Genomic DNA, 25946 nt, shown 5'->3' on the forward strand with positions numbered 1-25946 from the left:
CCTCTCCAATTCCTGAAATTTTAAAATATTTACCTCACCCTTGCAAAGTTTCCGAAAATCACAAAAAAACAAGATGCGCGTGTAACCTCTCCGACGCCCAGAAAATTGCACGTCGTCTAGTAGATGTATGCCTGCACCTTGAAGAAACCAGGGAAAAATGCATCATTATAAAACATTGGGAATGAATTTTGCCCAGAATGTGGAAGGTGTCGACGCAAATGAGAAGTTGACACCTCTCCGAGATCCGACCACTTTGGCGTGCATAAAAAAGCCATCCGATGATCCGACTCGTCGATATTATTAGCGATATCTGGCCGAGGAAGATGTTTTCCTTTGTTGCCCTGCCGTGTGTATTGTGTGTGTTCACATTCTTGTTCTGTGGTCGTATTGAAGCTGGGATTGGTGGTGTGGAAGCCAATGGGCACTCGGTGTAAGCTCGGTGTGCTCATTAACGCCCCTGGTGCTGGAAGGGTCTCCTGGAAGGCGGCTGTTCTGCCACTTCTCCTGCCTGCCCAGACCCACACCATCCATGCCACACTAAACCACACTTATTCTACACAGGGCATCCATCTCTACAGTCTTTTACCACCAGCACCACCACCACCGCCACGGCCACCACCACCATCAAATCCAACACCAAAGTCCGTGTATACATATACAACTGTCCGTCGCCTCTTGCTCATTCTCAACGCTGACTCCGAGCCAGATACTCGCACTCCGACAAGCACCCACAGTGTCAAGAGTAGGAGAGGGTCGCAAACGGTGAAGGTATCAAAGTTGTCACCCGCAGTCTCACTTCTCCCTCCGACCTCACACCAACCAACCAGTCATCAGTTCCTACTAAGTTTTAGTACCCTAACCCTTCTGCAGCAATACATACGCACACCAGTCTCACTCCACCTCACGCCACTCACGACCACATTCGTCTCATAAGAATACCTCACAAAAATCATAGTCAGATATTTTGTACATTTCCTCCTTCTTCTTCTCCTTCGTCTCAGCTCAGCAGTGACTTTTTAGTATTACCGTGTCCACGGAGGCGTCAGTGCGGCGAGAATAGTAATAATGCGAGAAAAGACGAAATATTATTAAAGCATTTCTACCTTGAGGGATCACTGTTACGAAATAAGATTCGATGGGATGGGAGGCAGCAAGAAGTGACTCGTGGTTTGGGTGATATGCAGATGAGGCTTATCTTCAGATTCCTCACTCGGGTGGGAATGCAGATCATTACCATTTAGACAGATAATACAACACCGTTCTCGTCATTATGGAGGTGGAAATGGTGATACAGTTTGGACACCGTGAGGAGATCTTGATACGAGAAGAACTCGAGTGGTGATTTGCATAGGACTCAATATTTTGGTGACAGTCTGCATTACAATTGATATACGTGGCGTGCCGGCCGTCTCCGTGCAGATTGGAAGATTTAAATTTCTGGGGAAAATATATAGACTTTTCGAATAGTTTCTTGTTATTGGTCGTGACACCTGGAAAGTTGTGTGCAGTGAAAAGTGAGAAGTGTTCAAAATAGGAGACGACCATCCTCACAGTGAGTCCACTTTCAGGACTACGCCACCGACGACGACGGGACTGTTCGGGTTTAGATCGCCGTTCTCAATGCGTTTCGAACCACCCGTTTCGCTCGTTCCAGAAATGGCGTTTCCGCCATTCTTGCTACCCCGGGCGCCGCATTCAGGACCTGCCGACTTTTCTGTGTCCTCACTCCTCAGCCAAAATCCGTACCTTCCCGGCCTCGGGGGACCCGGGTATCCACTAGTTCCTAAACTTGGCCCTTACCCACCGCCCGGCTCTGGGGGTGGGGCGGGTGGTGGTGGGGATGACCTCCGCCTCCCCAGAAGCCTCCCCCCGGATGATGATGGAGTCGTGGATGACCCCAAAGTCACCCTCGAGGGCAGAGACTTGTGGGAAAAGTTCCACAAGCTGGGCACAGAAATGGTCATCACGAAATCGGGGCGGTGAGTGATTTACATACATTTCTTGGCTAAAATTAGAGGAAAAAGTGCCGTTCGTTGAGAAAATACATAGATAAAAATTAAAAGTGGGATTGTTTATTTAAAGAAAAATGTGTACCTTTCGTTTTCGCTGGTAAATAAATGATTTTCCGAGTAAAACAATGGTTTGGCTTGTGGTTTTAAATAAAAGGGGCAGGAGTGATATTTGTCTACATGACGGCAATAAGAAGGGTTTAGTAAGTGAGACTACTAGGCCGATAATGGAATGCATATTATTATCATTAGATCCTTTTTTTCCTTTCCACTCCTTAAGCTCATCCCCACCAAGAAGAGAGAGAAAGAGAGAGGAATAAGTAGTCAAAGGTCTCCGACCAAGAAAAGTCTACTTACCTGCAACGGTTGACAGATAAGAGGAAAGAGTGGAAGGACCTTGTTAAGTTTTTCTGCCTTTACATACATGTCACCCTTGCACTTAAAGGGTTTGGGTTAGGAAATTTTCAAAAATACTCAGAATTTCGAAATAAGTAGGTTTGTGTAAAGCAACGGAAAGAAAATTTTGAAAATTGGATAAAAATGGATTTTTAGCGAATTTTTACCTCTTCAAATTGGTGTTATAAAATAACTGGAGGAAAGCGGACGAATTTTTTAAATCTGGGCAAAATTTGATTTTTGACGAAGGCAAGTAGAAATCTATATTTTTCCGTATTTTTTGCCCTTTGAGTGGGTGTGACCGAATTATTTTCTTAGGAAGCTAAAAAACTCCAAAATGACATCAAAATCTGCAAGTGCAAATTTGAGACGCGTTCTTTTTAGTCTAATGGAAAAAGTGTCAAACTACTCGTTGTTTTTTGACAGGGTCTATTTTCATAATTTAACGACGAGTACGTATAATAAAAAAATAGGGCCCGTTTGTTTTTATATATTTACCGAGAAGAACACGGCGAGCTGAGAGGATAGCAAGCAAAGAAATTCTTCTTTTTTTCAAGTATGAAATGAAATGCCGTATAGTAAACCCAGCCGGAAGATGGGCTACTTATTTCAGTTGTAAACACCGTCCAAATTGAGGATTTAGGATAATATTATTAAAACAGGTACACATTTTTTTCCTCCAAATGCGAGAGTTTTAGAAGGTATCGTTTTAACCGTGTTTGTTTACTCGCTCCCTGCAACTTACTTAAATATGTAGCAGATTGGTGAAAAAAATGGAGGCAGAAAACCGGGTAGGATTTGTAATCTCTTTTTTTACACGGATGATATTAAAATCCACAATCTCGAAAACATGTTGAACTTTATTCTACTCTAATTTACGGGAAAAGGGAATTTTAAAATCACTATTCGCATTATTTCTAAAATCCCCTATAGTCATTTTTTAAGGTACCACAAGAGAGTTGGCAAGGAATTATACCACTCAGTTTGATTGTAATTTTCTCAGAAATTATAGTAGGTAGAAATTTGGTTCAAATACAAATTTTGTAAAAAAATTACTACTCTAAATTTTGGTAAATGTCCCCTTCTGCTGTTACTTATACTTACGTATTTATATCCAAAATAGTCGACCATGATGAATTTTTTTTAAAACGTCCTAGCGTCAAAACCATACGGAGCACAAACGTGGGACGACTCCCACATCGTGCGAAATAGTTTTACTTGGGGAGCATAATGGGTCTCATTTCCATATTGTCTTCCATACTTTTCGAAATAGCATTTCTATACTTGCCCCTCCATATTATTTTATGTTTCTGACGACAAAAATGGTTCACATCTCTTTACCAGACACAAATGAGCCCACAAACCGATTATACACCCTGCAGAAATATATAATGATTCCAAATAACAACCATTATGACCTTAAAGTCCATCCCTTCCATCTCGGGGAGCTCTTAAAAATGCCCCAATGCCCTTGTTGTTATGCGGAGCCGTACTTCATGTCTTGACTCATTTTCTCTAAAAAATCATGTTGCTAAGTCCAGAAAAAATTGAAATATTCAACCTCTTGTGGTACCTTAAGTTTTAAAATCTTTTTTTTCAAACATCCACGTAAATTACACTCCATTTTTTTATGCTGAATTTTTTCATCTAGTCAAATTTGATGTTTTACACGGGGAAAAATAATCATGTCCGACTCGCTATTCGCACCATTTCCAAATTTCCCAGGTTTTGGTACCCATTCTTCTAAGCATATTAGTCGTATTAAATAGTTGAGAATCGTACAGGCTAAAAGTTCATGGCTGAAAGGAGTCATCTCTGCTGCCTGATTGTTCCGTCCGTGTTATTATTTTCTCGACTTGAGATTAATAAGCAAGTGAAGAATTACTCGTTCCTCGTGGTGTTTGTTGGTGGTTGGAATTTCATGTAAGAGTCTCGAGCTGTCAAGATACTGACAATTTATTATCGTGCAGGCATGTCGATTGCTTATTTCATTCCTAACGAGTATTTAATTAGCAATTAAATAAAGTATATTACGTTACCTCACACAAAGTAATGATCCTTGTAATTTGGGCTGTCTTATTTCTCAGCAGCAGTGAAATACTTAACAGCATACATACGCATTTAGTTGGGCGATATGGCTGGCTGGGAAATTAGGAGGGATTGATTGCTGCCAATATTCAATATAAATTGCGTCCACTGAATTTATGTGATTGAACGAGTAACAAGTTTTTCTTGGTAATTAGCACTTTGTAATCTAGTAGCTGAATTGGTCAACATCAATTCATGATGATGATGATGATGACGATGAATAGGAAAAAAACTTGTGCAGATAAATTTAACCAGTTGGGCAAGAAATATGGAATGAAATGCACTTTTCCTATAATTAACAAAAGGGGGGAAAATTGCGAATTTCATACAAGTCGCAAAAATTGTTGCTTACTTCCTCGATTTACATGGAGAAGAAATTAAATGTTTTACTTAATCAGGGAAGAAAATTGGGAATCTTTCCATATTTTTGTGATGTCCCCTTGAAAATTGTGTCCTTACTCGCATAAATTTGCTCCATTTAACACACGACGATACGGATCAGCGGAGACTTTCTTCTTGTGAAGGGTCCCTCCTCAGCCGTCAATGTTGGTGGTAGAAGACTTGGGTCTGAGGAAACCCACATGTGTGATAATATCTCTTCGTGTGGTGACAAAATATGATTGAGCGGATTGTTGTGGGACAAAAGGGGTCACTTTACGGCAACAATGGCAGAATTTGGGATTATTATTACCATTATGTTTCCTCTCGTGGATGGATATGGATATGGATTCATGCCGGCGTGAGTAATTATTTAGTATCCAAATCCAGCTCCATGCATAGCTGGCGGCTCGATGGGTGGGAATCTTGGCGCCGGGGTCTCTTTAGGGGTCGGAGGCGCGAGCCATGTCCTGGTGTGAATATTAACATTACGTGGATCTCTTCGATTTCGATTTCCTCGTAGGAGAGAGCCCTTGACACCTTTTGCCCTTTCCAGTCCCAAGGTGACTGTCTCGACATTGGAATAGTAATCATCATCACAATAATAATGATGCATGTCGCCATGTCGACGACTACGAGGTGTCAATAGGAGTACGAGAGGAGTGGAATCATTTCATAAAAAATATAAATGGCCGGCACGTATTTTTTAAGGGATTCTCTCCATTTTTGTGGATATTATTATGCATAATTTGCATGCAGGCAGGTTTCCAAGTGATGTGGTCATTGCAGTAAAATGGGCACATTTCGCCGAGATGGGACAATCATCGTCATCGTCCATCCATCCATCATAAGGATGAGCGAGAAGAGGAATATCGTCACTTTTGGGATGATGGGATGAATTTAAATGATTTAAATGATATAAAATCGTCCTCGCGAAAAGGACGGGACGATTAAGATGGTGCTGTGGCAGGATTAAAATTCTGCTCAATTCTGCACAAGAGGTACATTTTTCATGTCATCTCTCCATTGTTCTGCTAGATTTTGAAGAGTGACAAGGGAGAAAAAATGTTGGTCAGGGTTGCAAAATTTTATGTTGTTAATTTTAGTAATTTTATGGTCATCAAATTGTCCAGATAATTTCTGTGGAACAAAAAATTCAGAATTTTTATAGCAAATTTTTTTACTAAAATCCAATTTTTTTGGACAGATTCTTTCATAACACATTTCGAACCCACGTTTTTTTTTACTCACAAAAGTCTTCAAATCCAAACTTAAACTTGAAGTAGAATAAAAAAAATGATACAAAACAACAAAAAGGCATACATTTTCCAATTAAACTCTTATTTATCCTGCTAAATAATTTCCCAATGCTACCACCATTCCTTCCAAATTATGAGTAATTTTCGATCTGAAACGGAAAATCCATGCTGTTCCGGCTCCCCAGAAAGTGGTGGATGGATGGAAGTACAGCGGAAGTGGGAACTGTGCGAAGGGGCTTTCTCTCTCCTACCTCACTCACTCAGAATACGCAGGGAAAAGTATGGAAGTCATAAATAAATTTAAATGTCACTGACTCACTGAGCAGCAGCAGCAGCAATACAGAGAAAGAGATACCGATAATCTTATCAATCTCGTGTTCCCCACTTTCCTACTCGTTCGTTCTCCATCCATCCCTCCCTCGCCATTCACGAGTGCAGCCAGGTTAGCGTTTCGTCGCCCTCCATGCACCCGACGACGAGGACGACGATGTGCAATTAATTGTACAAAAAGATCCCTCATTTTCCCACAGAATAATATCACTGAAAAAGCCCAAGGGTGGTGGTGGTGGATACACAGTAAATATTATCATGTCGTCCTACGTATTCCACACAAATATTTAATACCGCATGCATTTATCTCTCTCCCTGCGTGCACTGTACACGTGAATTATAGGTGTTGTTGTTTGTTGCTAACAACACAACACACATGGAGGAAGAAGAAGAACAACTCCATTAATACGAGGCTTGCTTGGTTTGGAGCGTCGTCGTCCTTGTTGTCACGAAATTAATAATCTTCTTGGCAGAGAAAAATGGAATTTATTTAATTCACGTGCAAGTAATTTGCGCGAGTGAGACAACTTTTGTGTAAGAGACATTATAATTCATTTAATTTTATGGAGGCGAGAAGACTTGTTTTAGAATTTTACGGTGTTGAGCAAACAATACCAGAGGCATGAATTTTTTGTACAGTACATTACACACACACCATTCGGTAACAACGCGGTATGACGAAAAGTGTATTTATTTGTTGTTAGTTTCACGATAAAATTTTATATTCTTGGACGGAGCAGGTGCGGAGAGGATGTGATGGATCTAATTTTGAGAAAATTGAGATTTTCGGTCATTTTTGGGTAGCAGGAAATTTTCATCCCGCAGAAACAATATCCTGCGCTTTGCTGAAAAATTGTACAAAATTTTACAGAGCAAGAGGTGATTTTACAGGAAAATGTGCTAATTTTCAGCTAGTCGAATTTTCCAAGAGGAAAAAGGGAATTAAAAATGTCGAGAAATCCGTCCTGCACGACCCCCTATGGAGATGCACGGTCATAATAAATGAGTGGACGTTACTTGCCCAAGATAATCTCCATCTGCAATTTTATATGCTCTTTATGGAAAGGAGAAGAAGAATTAAGATTGCAGTCCAGTCTTGGGTGAAGGAAGAAAATAAATGAGCTAAATCTCCCCTCAAACACACATACATATCTCACCTTTGTAGATTTGTAGTGTATAATTTTTGAGAATTTGTTACAATTTTTGGGCAACAAAATATTTGTGGTTAAATGGATGGAAAAAGTGCCGCAATTAGTGTAGTAGCAGTGTCCATGTGTATGTAGTTTAATGTTTAACTGGTTGTTCAACCAGTGTATGCTCGGTTCTCTCATTTGCACTAATTTGATCAATGCAGGTGATTAAATTCGATTAAATAAAGTACACAGAGAAAAAGCAGTCTCGTTACTCACTGACCTTCTGTTCCTCAAAAAAGTCAGTTTTCTTGATGCCATTGTCTTAACCAAAGGACAGCAGAACCTGCTCCGTCCACCCCGTGCGGGAAGGATGCGTCGCATTTTTTCCCCTATTTTCTTACGCCCCTCGTTCGACGACATTCTTCCCGTGGGTCTCGCACGATTGAAATTTACACTCCATTTTATGATTTGAGAGATGTGTGGTGGCGATAAAGGTGGAAAAATCACGTTGATGATAAGTAAACGTGTTTTTGATGGTGGTTTCTGATATTTAGAGACTTTTGCAAACATGGCTTTTTGTCATTTTTAATTTGCTCGAACATAATAAATTCCATGGCCTGGCCTTCATCGGTCGTTCGTAGTATTATTATACGAGTGAGTGAGTGAGTGAGTGAGCCAAGTGCAGTGGTATGCATGCTATCACTGCTAGTATTTTTTTATTGCTCGTTATACATGCTCCGAGATAAGAGGAGGAGAAGAAGAAGGGGGAAAAATGTGAGTCTTGATTTTTATGAATATTTATTGTCAAGGAATGTGTTTGACAAGGACCGACGAGGACGCGAGGGTTCCTCGTCGAGAGATGAATTCTTTTCGCCCAAATTTTTGCTGAGTGGAAAGAATGCTTATTTGAAGGGTGGGTTAAATGAGGTAAAATCATTAAAGTGACTCGAGTGAAATTCCACACGGCCAAATAAAGCTATCATTTCTGTCTCTTCCTCTCTCCTCACTCAGTCCGCTAATATCTACTTTTTCGGGCCGGGTTCGTATTATAGGAGGGGGTCGTGCATATAAGAAAGGGGGGGGAAGAATTTTTGAAGTTTTTTAATAAGAAATTTTTTAGGAAATTTGCAAAAAAACTGGAGCAACATAATTACGAAAGGTGTTGGCATTCATTTGTGGTGGGAATATTTTATGTTGACGTGAGATATGCAGAGTTTTTTTTATCGCTGCTATTTATTTCCACAAGTTTGGCCGGCTGACTGAGGAAGAGAATGAGAGTGAGAGTGAGTACACGATTCAGTGCGTTTGGCTTTTTGGCAAGTGTGTAATTAATGAGAGAGACCAAATCAGGACAAAGTGTGGCCAATGAGGAGGAAGCGAATCGGTGCCGATGTGACTATCAATTTCCCTTTTTTTGCACGGATCTATCTCCCACCATATATGAGCGATCTTGTATATATACACGACTAGCCACTAGACGATCTGACCCATGTTAATCTACGACCACCGCTGCCGGCACTCCACCACCACCAATGCCTCTTCCCTGCTCAGTGTCTTACTAGTGCCAAGTGCACCTCTTTTGGGTCTTTTCTTCCCTCGGGACCAGACCCCTGGAAATAAAACTGGGTATCCATCATTCCATACGGATTGCTATTCCATGATCTCCCACAAAACAGTGGTCGTCGTCACAAATCTCTCTCCTGCTTCGTAAAAAGGGGTTCAAATTCATGAAAAAAACGCTCTTTTTTACATCACTTTTTGAAATTTATCTCCAATTTTTTGACATTTTCCCCCTCGGTGACAATGCTAACGCCCGAGTGGTGGTGGTGGTCTCTTGGACGGGAGATTGATGACGATGTCTTTGTGGATATAAGAGGCGGCAGTGGGGAGTGGGAGGAGGGGGAAGTGAAAAATTGTGTAGTCATGTAGAGAGGGGAGAGATAATAATGTTGCCTCCTGTGTAAAACTTCGGGTCGATGTGGCTCTCTCTCCGCCCTGCCGATTTGCTGAGAGGACTTTTTTTCACGTCTCTCTCCTCTTCTCTTCTCCTCTCAGTTGTTTTGCTAGTAGTCGGCTCGACGGTGGTGGTGGTTGGACCTTTATATGAACGACGCTTGCTCCTTTTTCTTGACGCTGTGCGCTTCCTTTCACTGGAGGAAGAAATTACGACGTGCGGTTGGGAAGATGCATTGGGCGGAAGTGCTATCTCGTCGTCTGGGAAGAAGAAGAGAAAAAGCGTGGACGTGGTGGTGGTGGTGGCTTTTAGAGCTTTCTTTCTCTCTCTCTCTCATATTGCCAACTTTTATTAGACTCTGAGAGAGAGGCGCCCCACTGGAGAATGAGATCTTTTATAGCTCCGGTCTAAATTGCTTCTCTCTCTCTGACGACGAGGACGACCGACGGACGTACGGAATTGGTAATGCTCTCTCTTCTTGTCGGTGGTGGTGGTGGTGGTGCAATTTATTATATTTTTGGAAGCCATGTCCGTCGGGTGAAATTCCCCCCCCCCCCACACACACTCACGGTCGGTCTCCACCATTTTATGCGAGGCGAGGAGGCGTTTCTTCCTCTCTCTCTCTCCTGGTGTGGCACCTCCGTATATAAAATAAGTGGTGGTGGTGGTGGGAAGGAATGTCGACGGTGGTGGTGGTGGATTGGATTTCACCGGAAATGGGGAGCGGAGACAGAAAGTGGAAACTTTGTAAAGAAGCGAGAGCGAGAGGAGGAGGAGGATGATGACACTTGGGAATTTGTATAGAAATCCTTTCTCCACTTACAAGTTGCTTCGTCACCTTCGAGCAGCCGAGAGAGAGCTTTCTTTCCCCGATAAACATTCCATATCTGTCTATCGACCAACCACCATTTTCGGGCATTTATCTATGGAGGATTATGCTGGGGGATATATGGTTTAACGGGATGGGAATAAAAGTATGTGTAAGATGTCGAAAATTATATTGGTATCTTCTTAAGCACCATAATTTTCTGGAAATAAGTAACATTTACACTTTTGTTGCAACCTGATCTCTAAAGAGTGGTGGGGATTAATGCACTTCATCTCTGAGAGGAAAATGTATCTCTCTCCAGCACCACGGTAAATAGAAACTGACATAAATAAAACCTTCTTCTTTTTCTTCTCACTTCCGCTCCAGAAAGTCACGCAAGGGCCGGGACGACGACGACAATGTGTTTTCTTTTGTCTTCTTTTTTGATGCTCGCAACTTATGTGTGTTTCACATGTTAGCTTATTTTCTTAGATTGAATTTATCCCCCGTTTTTTGTAGTGTTATATTGCCATCAGTAATATTAATATTTTTGAAAATGTTTCAAGTTCGCACAGACAAATTTTTTGGTACGTAATTTATAAGAGGAACAAATTGGATTAATTTTTCTCAGCTTTTTTCTATCGAGTTTTATTAGAATTTATTCTGATAAAGTAGACATGCAGATTTCTTCTTGGATTGAATTTGTCCCTTCCTTCTTTAAATTATCACTGTTACATATACCGAAATACGTTTTGATACGAGGGGTTCATAAATAAGTTTCAAATTTTTTTGTCCCACCAAGTTGGACAAATTGGAATAATTTTTTTCTCCCGAGTTTTATTAGAATTCTGATTAAGTGGACTACACAAGTCTTGCTTGGTTAGGGTTAGGGAATTGGGTGAAGGGTACTTGTGGGAATTATGATGATCAAAGAAAAGCCTATGCCGTATGTGGGGAGCTCACATTGTGTGAAACGTCCTGTGCTATCAAAACCCTCGGAAAAAAGAGTAGGAAGGAACGATTACCAAGTGGAGGGAGTGATGTGAAAAAAATTCGTGGCATTGATTTTGATCATCATCATCCCCTCTCTCGTGTCCATGGGGGACTTGATGAATACGGTTTTGTGTTGTGTTGTTGTCCGATTATTTTATAAATGAATAGCCGTTTTGACAGCTTTTCATCATCTCTCAATTCTCAGTCTCAGCTGCTTCTGCTCTTGGGGAGATAGAAACGCAGTAGTGGATTTTGGTCCATGTATGTGTGTACTAAATAATAGCAGGAAGAAAATAAGGAAGGAAACGCGATCTCCAAACATAGACGGGTTTTCCTCGTGGGGAAATTTGTATATATGCAGTTTTTGTATGTAAACCTACCCTTGTGAAAGAATGAATGAAGGAACAGCAGTTGTGCGGTGTAGTTTGTACGTAGTGAGAGACTTTTGGAGTGTGTGATTCTCAAATGAATCAAACAATGCTCTTATTATTATGATGAATATCTAGTCGTAGTGGATCTATAGAAGAGAGAGAGAGTTCTGCCCCCAGCGTGAACAAGCAGTATGGCCGCCATCCAATCCATTCACTCGAGAGAGCAGGCACCGAGGATAAAGTGGTGCGTTGCTAAATAGTTGAGGGAATCAAGTGATGGGGTTTTTTGTTCGGAGTAAATTTTGGATAATTTTATCTTTAAGAGGTGAGAATAAGTAATGGCACATTAAGAAAAATAAAGGCATAATTCACACACCCGGAAGATTAGATTGTGGTAGGAAATTCGAAATTCTGACTATTTTCTATACCGGAGTAGATACAATTTTGATAGTGAAAATAATGGGCAAATTTGGTGTATAATTTCACCCAAAGTACAAAAATTAGATCGGATTAGTTTGTGCACAAAGGTATAATAAAATCTTGACCGTGAAATTTGCGAAAATATTGAAATGCAATAATTTTTTTGCAAGTGAGTATTCACTTGAGAACAAAACGATTTTTTTATCCCATTTTAATTCGCAATGTGCAATCCAGCTAATTTCGCGGAAGGGCCACTATCGAGGCGATGGAGGCGATTGTGAAGGTGTCATCCTTGAATTGCGGGATTTGTTTGTATTGTACCGTGGGACAGATGTGGATTAGGTGTTGATTGAGGTGGAAAGATGACGATGATGGTGGGACAATTAGGAAAAATACGGTCGATGGTCCATGTTTGCCCTATCTCACCACCACCACCATTGTTTTCTCGTCTCGTTCCCTGAGCTCTTTTCTCCCAGGCGCCCAGCCATCCCTCCGGTCCACTAGGCTTCAAAAGGATGAACCCAATTTGCCCAGAAAATAGAGACAGACACGCCAACAAGAAGACCAAGAAGGGTCGGGATGACACTGTGGAAGCCCTTGAGAAGGAGCACATATTCTTCTCCTCCTAATCTCAAGAGGACAGTTTTAATGTGGACAAAAAGATGCCGAAAAGATGGGAGAAAATGTTTACGGCCCAGATAAGATGGGTCCAGGGTGAAGGATGTGACTATTTTTACCCCATTTTCACTCCTTTTTCTCCTAAAAGGCATCCTTTCCGCATTCCCCCTTCGCCCAAATTGGCACGAGATTCTCCAAGATTCTTGAACGTGATCAAGGGTCTCCGCTCCTTTCCTTGAGTGGGCGTCTTGAAAATTCAGTTTTTTTTCGCCTTCGGGGCACCATGAAAAAATGCAGTTGCAATTTGTTCCTTTTGCAATATTAATAAGACATGCATTTAGTACTTTACACAGATAATTTGGTCTCCTCACATGCGAAGAAGTTGAAGTTGACCATAAATTATTTTGCATTCACGAGAGGTTTCTTACTGTATGAGAAATAGTGTCACTTTGCCACAAGCGAACAGCAAGAGAGTAAAAGATTACGAAATTGATGTAAGTTGTGTTCGACTTTGATACCATTTTTTTATAAATTATGCCTGAATCTTGTCGTGGTGAGAAATGCGACGCGTTTGATCTCGCCGTCGAGAAAGATATTTGATTTGCGAGAGGAATGAATACGTTTCAACCAATTCGCCGTCTCCGTGATGATGAGGAGAGAGAGAGACGATTGATTGATTTATTTATTCAATGACCTGCCGAGTAGGACGTGGCGTGCTATACTTTTTTACGTGATAAATAAATGGGTCGTGCAGATAAGATGTGCCGCATTTTTGGGAAGATTCTGGAAATCGAGAAATTTTGATGTCCAAACTTTCCCCCAGAATATTCCTCCACATTTTTTCGTAATAGTGCAGAAACGATGTGGAACATTCTTATCATTTCGGACGCCATGTGACGATCATCATCATGGAAATTGTAGAACATTTGACGCCCAAGTTGTTCCCTAGAATTAGGAATTCTCCGCTCTCTCGCAAACTTTGGGTTTTTGTTGCGCCCAGAATTATTTAGTCGAGAGAGCCTATACGCTTTCTCGAGGCGAAAGGGATAATGTACGAGATCGCTCGCTGTTCAGGCTGAGTGATGATGAATAAATGAGTGAAATGTACTCTGTGGGAATAGAATGAAATTGTGCACCAACCGCTGTGAAGAAATGGCATGATATGGAATCATACGAAACAAAACGCCCATTCATTATGCAGTAATGTTGGTTTGGTGGATGGATGGATGGATGGCTGGCTGGCAGACACCACCGCCTCACTATAAATAATCTCATTAGCACCGTTGTTTTTTCCCTCAAAATTACTACTCCCTCTTCTCCGGCACGAAGCATTTACACAGGAGTCGGCCGTGTTAATGACGGTGTTCTCTCCGCCAAACTAATAGTCGTACATGCACGCGGTCATGAGAGAATTTATGAAACGCCAATTTCTTCTCTTGGGTGGATTGGATTTCACTGTTTGCTGGCTGCATTGATGTGAGTGGATTTATGGATGTGGTCACTTTAGCTGGTGATATTTGCGGCTATTTGCGATTAAGTGAGTGAGGTGCGAAGTTAGACTTGATAGCGTTTTTGTGTCATGTCGACGCACACCCAAACTGTCAAGGAGAGATTGTGGACAGGACACTCCTGCCTCGCCATCACTGAACTCGGCTCTCTCAATGATAATAAATTATTTGGGACATGCCATATTTCATAAGAGGGTGAATTGCATGGTTTTCTCTCTCTCGAATTATATGCACCTACCTTTTGCCAGTAGTTCTATACTTGCAAAAGTATTTATTCTAACGTGTCGCCCAACACGAGATTACACTGAGTTTCAGACAAAAAATGGCTATCGGGACCTGATTTGTCCCACAATTTGGCACTCCGTCAAAGAAATTTAGCATCGTTGGCGTTGTCCTTGTGAACCATCCAGTTTTTGAGGAGAGGAGGAGATTGAAACGTTAAGAGAAATGCGTATCAAGTGGAAAATGCAGCTCGTGAAGTGTGTATGGATTCGCTCGCTCTCCTCTTTGTCAACCAAGCGTGACGACAAAGACGATGAAGATATTTGTACAGAGGAGAGTTGATATGTTCATGAGAAGGATAATCACGTCAAGACTGAAATATTAGGAGGAGGGGGCGATGCAGGAAGGATTTCGGGGAATTTTAAGACCCAGTAGAGCATTATACATAGTTTATAATAATGAGTAGCCTTTTTGTTTTTGCGAAATTTGTCCCTGGAAATTTTATAGTTAAAAAAATAAATTCAAAAATTGGAAATGTATGAAAAATAAAATTAACTCTGTAGCTCTCCCTAAAATTTTGTAAAATTGGGGATTTGGGAGAATTTTAACCTTCAAAAACTTTTGAATGGGAAGAGCTATTTAGTTTTTTTTTTAAATAGTCTCAATTTTTTGATTGATTTTTTCACCCACACAATTTCCAAGGCACTACTTCACAAACTGAAGGCCTGGCTATCTTTGCTCCGTAATAATCCTGCCAAAAGTCTGTAACTCTCTCAAGCCACGTACATACGAAATGAATGCAGGCTCCCGGAGAGAGGGGTTTGCTATTATCTTTATCTATCTATCTGCTCTCTCAGCAGCGACAGACTTTATGGTCGTCGTCTTAAATATTAACTTGATCTTGAAGAAGAAGAAGCCGCAGCAGGACGACGACGACTTGGACTTTGACGATGAATAAAATGTTTGTTTCTTATTAGTCATGAATTTGGTTGTTTCTAAGGAAAGTGAGCTTTTTTTTGTTGGTGTGATGTGACTAGCTCCGATTCTTGGTCTTTAATCGAGCTGAATCATGGTTGAGCATACAGATGTGCGTTGTGGTGTTCTTCACTGACACGATGACGATAAGGAAGCCATGTGTTGTGTTGTTATATTCTTCGAGTCGTGATAAATTATTCTAATCTGGTTTTCCTCTGTCGGTATGATTTTTTTACTCACTCGCTCCGCTTTCTTCTTCTTTGCAGGCAAATGTTCCCTCAGATGAAGTTTCGAGTATCTGGACTTGACCCGAAGGCCAAATATATTCTCCTTTTGGACATCGTGGCCGCGGACGATTACCGATACAAGTTTCACAACAGGTTAGTTAACCTTATCTCCTCAAATTAGAAGGAGTTATTTATGGAATGGTTTACTTCTTTTAATGGCATAATTTTGTGATGAGGTCTCAATTTTTCACGTCACAAGGAAGCGAAGCACGATTTCTTGAGTAAAAAAACACATTTTGCTATAATTTTAGGCTCGTTTTCTTACTTGTTAGTTATCAATACTGCAGTTTTTAAATATGTCGCAAGTTACGGAGGAGTGAAGTATTTAGCTTTTGAAGAACAAATGCTGGATTTTTTTTACATGAAGTTATGTAACAAGGATTTTAGAGAGAAAAAAATCCATAAAAATCGCTGTAACCTTGATTAAAATGAAGATCTTTGCACCGCGCCTAATAAAATGAGTACTATTAAAAAAGGAAACGCTAAATTTGATATATTTTTCAACTTTCAGTAGATGGATGGTTGCTGGGAAAGCGGATCCCGAAATGCCCAAGAGGATGTACATCCACCCCGACTCGCCCTCCACGGGGGAGCAGTGGATGCAGAAAGTCGTCTCTTTTCACAAACTCAAACTGACCAACAATATCTCGGATAAGCACGGCTTTGTAAGTTGTTTTACAGTGTTTAAACCAATCGTAACTGCAAATTACGTAAGGACCTGCTCCCCACCCAAGAAAAAAATTAAAGCACCCACACAAAATTTCTCCAATTATAAAAAAAGTGGATGACATTTTCCTAAAAAAATAGTTTTAGACGATTTCTTTACACGTTTAATTATACAAGTTTCCTGTCAAGTTTTTAAAAGGAAACGACCCCGTGACATGGAAAGATTGATACAATTTCTGTAAAAGTGGTTTTTAATAAAATCAGGCTCGAAATCATCCCGATTATCACTCTCCTGACACCGTAACCCCCCTTAAAAAGTGTGGGGGACTGACTTTTAAACATTTCACCTAAGAATTGTCAGAGCATGCTTCCGAACCTGCCTTTCCGTCCGTGCCTGGCTTTTAGCGGAGGTGGCAGGTAGAGGCGTGTCGAACCATTTACGGATTTATTTTTCCAACAAGTCTAGCGTTTTTTTTCCTTATCTCCAAGTGTGTGACGACTCATTAAGATTTGGCGTATGTATATATCCTTCTCATTTATTTTGGACGTCTCTTTTTCTTGGATTCATTGTTTTACTGCCGCCCTGTAAAATGTTTGTTGTAGGCTCGTTAATGGGTAGCTAGCTAGCTCGTCCAGCAGCACTGACTGCTGCATGGGGAGTCATTTGGTAATAACGAGCTCATTTATTTCTAGTCCAAACATGAACATACATAAGCTTGCATGTTGGCTGATTGTTTTATTAATGTTGTTTATACTGCTGCTGCTGCTGCTGGTGCTGCTGGTCGTAGTGGTTTCACATTATTACTCGACGAGTAATGATATTATTGCGCAAGGTAAATAGTGGAAGACGAACGAAGCCATTATTTCGTTTCATGTATCTCTCTCTCTCTGAGGGGACGCTGCATGGCGTGTGGGGACGAAACGTGTAGATTTTTTGGACACTGGTGGCCATGAAAACGGACCACGTGGACGGACCTGCCTTCATACTTGCAGTACATCTCTGTGAAGAAGAAGAAGAAGTCATAAAAAATGTTTCATGTAGAACAAGAGAGCTATAACACGGGTGGTTTGGTTTCGTTTTTGGCGACTACTTATTTATTAGAGGTTGGATGTCACGATAGGTTTAAATTGTGGGGACGTATGTAGTAAAAATTATTATGGTGGATAAGGCGTAAATTTTTGAACGTTTCGAGTTAATAATTTGGAAGGAGTGCTATTTTTATGGTCGGATTTGGGTAGTATTTCATGCAAATTTTGTCCATATGGAAAAATTATGATGGTTGTAGTTCCAATTTTTTTGGAGGGTAAAATTTTGAACGGTTGAAATTAATAATTTGGAAGGAGTGCTATTTTTATGGGTCGTTTTAAAGGTTTTTTTTTCGATGTGATACTATTTTATATGCAAATTTATTAAAGGGGAAAATTATGGAGGTGTAATTCGAATTTTTCTTTGGGGTTGGGCTTAGGCCTAAATTTAATGCACCACTTAATTAGCTGAAAGTTCCCACTATTTTTGGCGGTACCTCCCACTAGCTGAAATCTTCACTATGTCGGTTTTTTTAGCCACCCAATTAGCTAGTGGTAGCCACTCATTTATCTGATTTCTCACTTAAAGTGATTATGCAAAAATTCTCATAAAAAGCTCAAAAATGTTGATTCCCGTCTCCAAAATCTGCGCTACTTCATTCTTTGTAGTGTCCGTCATACACACCTATCCAGTACCGCCAATTGTAATGTCTAACGCATTCCGCATTAGTTGGAGTTGTTTTAGAGAGTTGTACTATTTTTTATTGCAATCCCCATGCAATTGTCTATCAGAAACCATGTTTCGAAATTTTTTGTAACTCAAGGTGGCAAAATGATAGCTCGGAAGAAACAACATGTTGCAATTTTTCAGCAACATTTTGGCGAAACTGGGTTCGCTACATTAATTTATGTATGTATTGGATATAACAATTGGCGGTACTGGGTATTACAGTACATATATCTGAATTAAGTACATTACAATTTTAAATGTGACATGCATTCACCTTGACTTTTTTGTTCAATGTGGTCGTGTTATTTCATGGTCCTCTGAAGTTCTACCATGAGGGATTTGGCCAGCAGAATAATTCTACGTTTTTCAGAACATGTTTTTGAATGGCGGCAGAGGTATCTGAGGATCTATCCTTCTTCGGTAGTATTTTTCCTTGATACACCCATTCTTTACTTTGTTTCAAAAAAATCTCAGCTTCAGCTCTACTTTCAAAACTCCGTATTTTGAACCAATCACTAATCTTACGAATTTTATTTGCGAGGTATATTCTCATCTTCAGAGATGCTATCAAGATTGTCATTCCCTTTATCCCAATGTACAACTTGCGAACAACCCATTTTAAGTCTAATAGCGAAGTTATTTTTGAAAATTGGAGAGGAAAAAATATGGTGAATATGTAAATGAAGATGAGTAACCTTTTGGTGATAAAATTAACTTTAGATGGTAGTTTTTGGGCATAATCACTTTAAGTGAGAAATCAGATAAATGAGTGGCTACCACTAGCTAATTGGGTGGCTAAAAAAACCGACATAGTGAGGATTTCAGCTAGTGGGAGGTACCGCCAAAAATAGCGGGAACATTCGGCTAATTAAGTGGGGGCCTAAATCTAAGCCTTGGGCTTATCGTTGAAAAGATCTCCTGTTCTTTTATAATGGAGTCGTTTAAATGCAACGCTGCGGTTTGTATTGGTCGTGCCATTATGGGAAATTGTATGGCATCTCTGTTTTTATGATGTCTTTTTCTCCCTCTGTATTGCCAATTTGACCGAGATTACGGTGCAGTTGGAAAAATGAAGATAACGCCACGACGACCAGATAGAATTTTTGGAAACTACTTTTGTCACATGGCTGTGAGGAGATTGAAGTAGAGACGAATTTAGCTCCGAGTTTCCCATAATGATCAACGTGGTCTGAAAATCGGTAAAATTGCGGCCATCCAAAATCCAGTATTATGAAATATCTCAAAAAAATGTAGAATCCGCAAAAATCCCGACAGATAGATTTTTTTATAGATATTCCACTCCACGGGATAAATTTTAACGCATAATTTCAGCGATTGGGTGGTAAAAATGGCGATTTTTCCGTCGACTCGGTCCATATAATGCGGCCCCCGTGCGGCTTTTTACGAGTGGAATGGAGCCTGGGAGGAAAGCCTGATGCCTGGATTTTTTGTGGTGTGAAGAATGGAACACAATTAGTCGTCGTGCATGTACTAGTGTTCCGTCCGTGTGTTCTGCGTTGGTAGGAGGAATAGGGCTGAGCTTGAGACGAGTGGGAAGGGATTTGTGTAAAGCAAATCACAACGGTGCTTGCTTAAATCCAATCCGACCGAACTACAATCATCCCGGCATGAAGAACATTTAGTTAGTTAGTTAGCCTGTAAATTTAGACTGGGAACATTCCCGAGAAAAATTTAGAAGTATTATTCAAAATAGATTTCTTAATAATTTTTTTACCGTGAAAATTATACATTTTGTAAATAGATTGCAAAAATGGTAAAGGTTATGAAGGTCTACAATGGAGGAGCGTTTATCTATTATTAGGCTTTAAATTTAGCGTGGGGAAATTGTCCCGAAAAAATTTTCGAAATGGAAATATCATCAAAAACAACAAGATTTCGTAAAAATTTGTAGGAGAGAAATTATTCATTTGAAAATATATGATCCAGATACGAAGTGATGACGACGAGGGTTTATTTATACCGTAAATTAAGCATGTGAAAATTCCCGAAAAAACAAAAATATCACCAAAGACCTGCTGAGACTTATAAATTTTGCACCATCTCAAAAAAAGATGTGCAAAGGTTACCCATCTTTTGTTGTGAGGTTGTGTGTGTGTTTGTAGAGCGGTGTGAAAACTGTCACCTGGAGGTGAAGATGCTTCTCTTTTTGAGGGGATTAAAAAAAATGAGTCCATATTCGAGTTCATCCAGAGATTTGCACCTTTACAATTTCCTTTCTGACCTTGTTGTCTTGTCTGCTTCACACCTGAGGAGTGATTGATTTTGGGAGAGACTTGTCCCCCAGATTACTCGGTCCGTGTGGATGGATGGGCAGAGAGAGACTCTTATCTCCTCTGAGGAGCCTTATCTCCTCCTAATGCGACATGACACCAAACCAACAGCAGCGTTATTAAAAGGAGGACCATCTCTTGCGTCATCTTTTCAGAAACATAAAACCTCCACATAAGCCAAGCAATAGCGTGTAATCCTCTCAAACCGGTCGTATCTGGCTGCGCATCTACTTGATGAGGATGAGGTCGCTTCGTCCAGGCGCAAAGTAGCCAGTTCACCGTGGACTTTGTCGTTTCGTTGATATCATGATGGTATAGATTTTTTGGCTAAAAATCATCCCAGAAAATTGGGATTATTTCGAAAGTATAATTAACTCGGTAGCTCTCTACGTTAAACAAATATTAAAGGTCCAAGGTTTCCAAGTCCTAATTTTTGTTTTACACCACGTCAATCAAATTTTGACCTTCGATAACTTTTGATCAGGCAGAGTTAATTTTATTTTCGAAATAATGCCAACTTTTTAAAATTGTTTTTCGCAAAAGAAATCAATTTATCCACTGGAAACACATGTGGTCTCGTTGCCCACGAATCGTGCACCCCTTTAATGACAAATCTCACCTATTACACGATAAGGTTTAATATGAATGGAAGAAACCCTTGCTATTTCACACTTTGAAGATAACAGGAGCTTACGTACATGCAATGCAGGTACGGAGGAATAGCAGGCCACGGAAAATCCCAGTGTGCCATTTCATCTCTCTTTTTTGAGGAGCAGTCACCCAAACGGAGAATCGAGATGGGATGATGTCTCTTTCATGTCATCTCACCAAAAACCAAACCATGATTTTGTTCCCGACATCAAACAGGAGAAGAAAACATTACTTTTTTAAAGGGTGTCTGTCATTCCCTCCGTTTCATTTCCAGTGAAATATATTATTTTTTGAGGACACGCCGTGGTTTCATTGTTGATCGAGCAGCCCTACTTGCATGCATAACTTGTCGTCAAACTGTGTGTGGAACCCAATACTTTTGTCGAAATGGAATCCCGTCACCACTCTGAGATAAATGGGATGATAGCGTAACGTACATGGTGAAAGTGCGGGAATTACGTTGTTATACATGTCTCAATAACAGCCCAGCTCCTTCGCCAGAGAGTGGTTTCAGTCAATCAGGATGATTCGGGAAGAGTGAGAGAGCGCATTATTTATGATGATGGGATGGATTGAGTGAATTTGTAGGCACGAGAGAAATGAGATGGGCGTGGAGGGAGGGAGAGAGAGAGTGATGAAGCTCATGTTAGGAAGGGCTGTACAGAAATGACGGTGACCACCACGACCACGTGCTTTCTGCACGCTACGTGGGACATAATCGTGCCGGGAGAAAGTCTGTGTTTTAGTCAGAAGAAAAGTAATGTGCGCTTTTTTTCCCTGGAAGCCCATTCTTCTGACCTGTCCTAATACTCGTCTCCGCACTCTGGTTTTATTGCAGGAGAGGGAAAAGTCGAATAAAAATGGTTTACTGCTCAGGTCAGCAGCGGGATGGACGGACCTACGTCCTGACTCCTGAGCTATACGTACGGTGTGAGAGAGTGGATAGATGATGGCGTGGCGTGGCATGTTTTTTTCTCTCTCTCGCGAGCACAATGTAGCCGAGAGAGAGAGAGAGAGAGCATTTTCTGTAATGAGAGTGTTTTTCGGTGGAAGGAAGTGAAAGAATTTGGGGAAGCGCTGCAGCTTTCACATTCACTTTTGGTAATGCAATCCTTTCTCCTCCTCCTCCTCCTTCTGCGATGGGATGGGAGTGCATCGAGCTGTCTGTCCTGGTGTGGAAATAAATGGTCCCTCCTCGCCTCCCGCTCCCGCATTCGGAGAAAAAGCGCAGACTTCCTTTCGAGCAGGATAAGACTTGGATACAGTTTCTTGGTCGTGGTCGTGGTGGTGGTGGCCGTGGTGGCGGTTCATATTTAGTGGGTGAGAATGTGCGAATAATAATTTGTGCAAATTATCCTACTCTGGAGCAAATAAGTGAGGAGGGAGCCATTGGGTTGTGTAGCACGGCTCGTTTATTTCCAGCAGGCAGCAGGCTTTGACGGTGGGTCAGATCGATATGCACTTTTCTCAAGCGACTGATGTACACGCGGAGGAGGTGGACTGGTCGTGGATAGATTCAATTTATTTCCGCCTTGAAAGTAGTCCTCGAAGAGAAGAGAAAGCTAAAGTGAAAACTTTCAGAGTGCAGGAAAGACGAAAACTTTCTTCTTCTCGGGGAAAAAGACCGGCGCCTCCGGATCCATATATAATTTCGGATCCGAAAATCTTTCAGACGTCATCGCCACTTTTCCCAAAAACCAAACCACCAAAAGTTTGGAGGAGTAAATGAGCTGAGAAAATATTTCATTATTTCATTCACCATTCTGGGGAATAAAGTAGCACCTATTTTTGTAGGGAGGGGGAAAATTTGTCAATTTTCATAATAGACACTAAATAAATTGGAAGTGGCGAGTGAGATATTATTCTGGAGGAGAAGGCAGCAGCACTTATTTTATTTTGGGGAAATTAATAAACACGAGGAAGTTGTGGAGAGGAAGGATAAAAAATTCATGTCATAATTGTCCCCCGATTGTCCTGCGGCATTTAGTGGTATGGTTTTCTCTCTGACGTCGGGAATCGTGGAGCCAGGATAATTTCCTCTCCCTCTCGGCAGGTGAGTGAGGTGAGGCGGAATAGTTGACACTTTCGCTTTCTCCCTGTGCGAAATTCAATCCCAACCTGAATGGGAATGTTTAATGGGTGATGAGCTAATATGATTTTGTACGCCGGTGGACACATGTCGCAGCAGCCAACCCGCACAACGAGAATCCTCGCGTGATAAGCCGTCTCCTCTGCTTCGTGGATATTGATGATTTTAATTAATGGGCGTGTTCCTGCACTTTGCTGAGACAAGTCCAACAAGCCTGCTCAGCCGGGAATATGCCCAGCTAATCATTTATCCCGATAACAGACCTGCATGCATAAAAACAAACTCCAAACGCCAAGGAAGAAACTTGAGAAGGAAAGATTTCGGAAAAGTTGGCGATTTTGTGGAGGCGAATGGAAAATTGAAAAATAGCTAGCGTTCCTCAGTCTAAATATATTTTTGGACTTTGGAAAAGTTTTCCAATTTGGATTTAAAGCAAAAATGACTCGTTCCTTAGTCCGATTGCATTTTTTGATTTCTGAAAAAATTTCCAATTTTTTCTTAAACTAAAAATTGAAAAGAGTGGCCCGTTCCTTCCTCTGACTTTTTTTCGTATGATAATTGTTTCTCATGTGCCCCATAAAACTTGGCTGGACAAGAAAAAACTATATCTATAAAGACTGGGAGTGGTTTTTCCCTGCTGTTAAAAATTCCAGCCGCGTAGTTTTCCTTGATCGGTCGTTGCGGTTATTAGGACGCCCATTGAACTCGCATAATGATAAGACTGAACGAGAAGAGGAACCATATTTTTCAGACAATTGATCCCCTTGATGACGCCGTTTAGAATTGGTCATCTCTTTTTATCCCAAGAAATTGGGCAGCCCCGTCGGACGCGTGTTTCGACTGGATTGAGTGAGGGGGTTAAAATGAGCGAAAAATTAAACGGTTGTACAGACAGATACCGGACGACGGGCAGTGAGCGAGGAGATGTGGTCGTCTGATTGTTGGGAGAAATCCGTCCATCTCGTAATCCCGTGGAAATCCGAGGGATTTGCTATTTATCCAGAGGGGTCGATTTGGTGGGTAGATTCCATTATTCTCGCCACGTACATGCATCTCGATGTGGTCGAGGTATGTAGTTAGGCACTAATGTGGGGCCTTACTTTTTCCCCGTTTAACAGACATGGCACGACGTATGGATGGACAATTTTTTACTATTTTTTCCTCCATACGTATCGCTCCCCGTCCGTCCCAACAGCATCATTAAAGACCTCATGTAGTGACTTGTACTGGACGATTTTTCGATTTTACCACATATTTTGATTTTTTGTGAAATTTTTAATACGTAAATTTTTTTATTATTTCGTAATTTCACATACCGCTCCCCATCCTTACATTTTATTCACTGTGTCACAGACTGACTTGATTATGACGATTTTTGTAAAACTTTGCCCCCTGAGAAATTTAAATTAATTTTTTTTTTAATTTTTGACCATATCGTATCTACAATTTTTTTTAAATCTCATAAATCACTCTCCATCCCAGCATCATTACTGACTTATTTACCCCGATTTTTCCTTGACTTCACTCACTCACCTTAACCCCCGACATATTTTGATTTTGATTTTTTTTTGTTTTTGTGAAATTTTTGATCATGTTTTGCTGATGCTATGCCCCCTCTATGTTTGTCCACCAGTGTCCAACAATGCAGCTGATGGCAGCTTTCGGTGCCATGCAGTCAAACTGGAACACTAACAATGGAGACAGGGACGGGGTGCGTGCCTTACACATTTTAAATATATTCAGATAAATCTATCTATATTTCTTCCTCCTCACTCCACTTCCGCTTCCTCCACCACTCGCACCTCTCTAGGAAATTCATACCTTTCACCTCCACCACCACCTCCTCCTCATTTCGAGATGGGCAAAAATTCAGTAAATTATTTACCACTGGTGCTTGCTGACCAGGAGTAATTATTCCAGAAAGCGAGGTGATTAAATTCTTGCGACCGAAATTCGGGTGATTATTATCACCTTGCCAATAGAGAAAAGCGGACACAGTCATGCAGGGTTAGACATTCGGGTGTGTCATTATTATGCACGTGGTGGTGAAAGTTGGACAGGTTTTAATTCATGGTGCGACAGGGAGAGGAACTAAGTGCAGAATTAATTATCATTGCTGTTCATCCATCCCGTAGTGCATAAATATTCACAATTATGTAAAGATAGAGCAGTGTGGAGTGTTACTTTATTAATGGGATGGTCGCTCGTGGGGTGATTTTTTTTCGGTGGGGATCGGGTTTTTGCAAGAAGTTGTACCTCATGAAAATCGACGCGGTGGAAAAATTGGTTCATTTTGCAAAATTTCTGCATAATTCATTCCGCATAAAATTATATTTACACTGTGCGGAAAAAGAAGACAGAGTATGCCGAAAATAAGTACGTCAATTTTTTCACCTGGTCGATTTTCCCACGGGATGATAAGTTATCATGATAAGCGGGATTGATTACAAAATCCATCGCTTTTTTTCACTTTTGGAACATGATTTTGATCGTACCACGTCTTTCTTGTACCCTTTAAGCAGACGATCCTCAACTCCATGCACAAGTACCAACCTCGCTTTCACCTCGTTCGAGCCAACGACATCCTCAAGCTGCCGTACTCCACGTTCCGCACCTACGTCTTCAAGGAAACCGAGTTCATCGCCGTGACAGCCTACCAAAATGAAAAGGTACATACTAATTTCCAAATTTCTTGCGTTTTTGACCATGAATTTATCCTCGTCTCACTTTTTTCCTCTTTCTTT

The 25946-nt window shown here is 40.9% G+C and overlaps 1 protein-coding gene across 6 annotated transcripts in view; it reads left to right on the forward strand.

The window, feature by feature from the left end:
* Positions 1–624: 624 nt before the first annotated feature.
* Positions 625–25946, forward strand: part of LOC110846537 (T-box transcription factor TBX3) — a 34251-nt gene continuing 8929 nt past the window's right edge. For 2 of the 6 annotated variants that reach the window (XM_022093320.2, XM_022093321.2), the window contains exons 1-5: positions 625–1979; positions 15729–15842; positions 16261–16414; positions 24836–24913; positions 25725–25871. In XM_022093320.2, the coding sequence (XP_021949012.1) occupies positions 1621–1979; positions 15729–15842; positions 16261–16414; positions 24836–24913; positions 25725–25871 (852 nt within the window). In that variant the 5' untranslated portion in view covers positions 625–1620. Of the gene's footprint in view, positions 1980–15728; positions 15843–16260; positions 16415–24835; positions 24914–25721; positions 25872–25946 lie in introns of all 6 variants that reach the window. The other 4 variants (XM_022093324.2, XM_035849592.1, XM_022093322.2 and 1 more) reach the window with 3 other exon arrangements.

Source organism: Folsomia candida, unplaced genomic scaffold (assembly GCF_002217175.1).
Source record: "Folsomia candida strain VU population unplaced genomic scaffold, ASM221717v1 Fcan01_Sc003, whole genome shotgun sequence".
NCBI classification, from domain to species: Eukaryota; Metazoa; Arthropoda; class Collembola; order Entomobryomorpha; family Isotomidae; genus Folsomia; species Folsomia candida.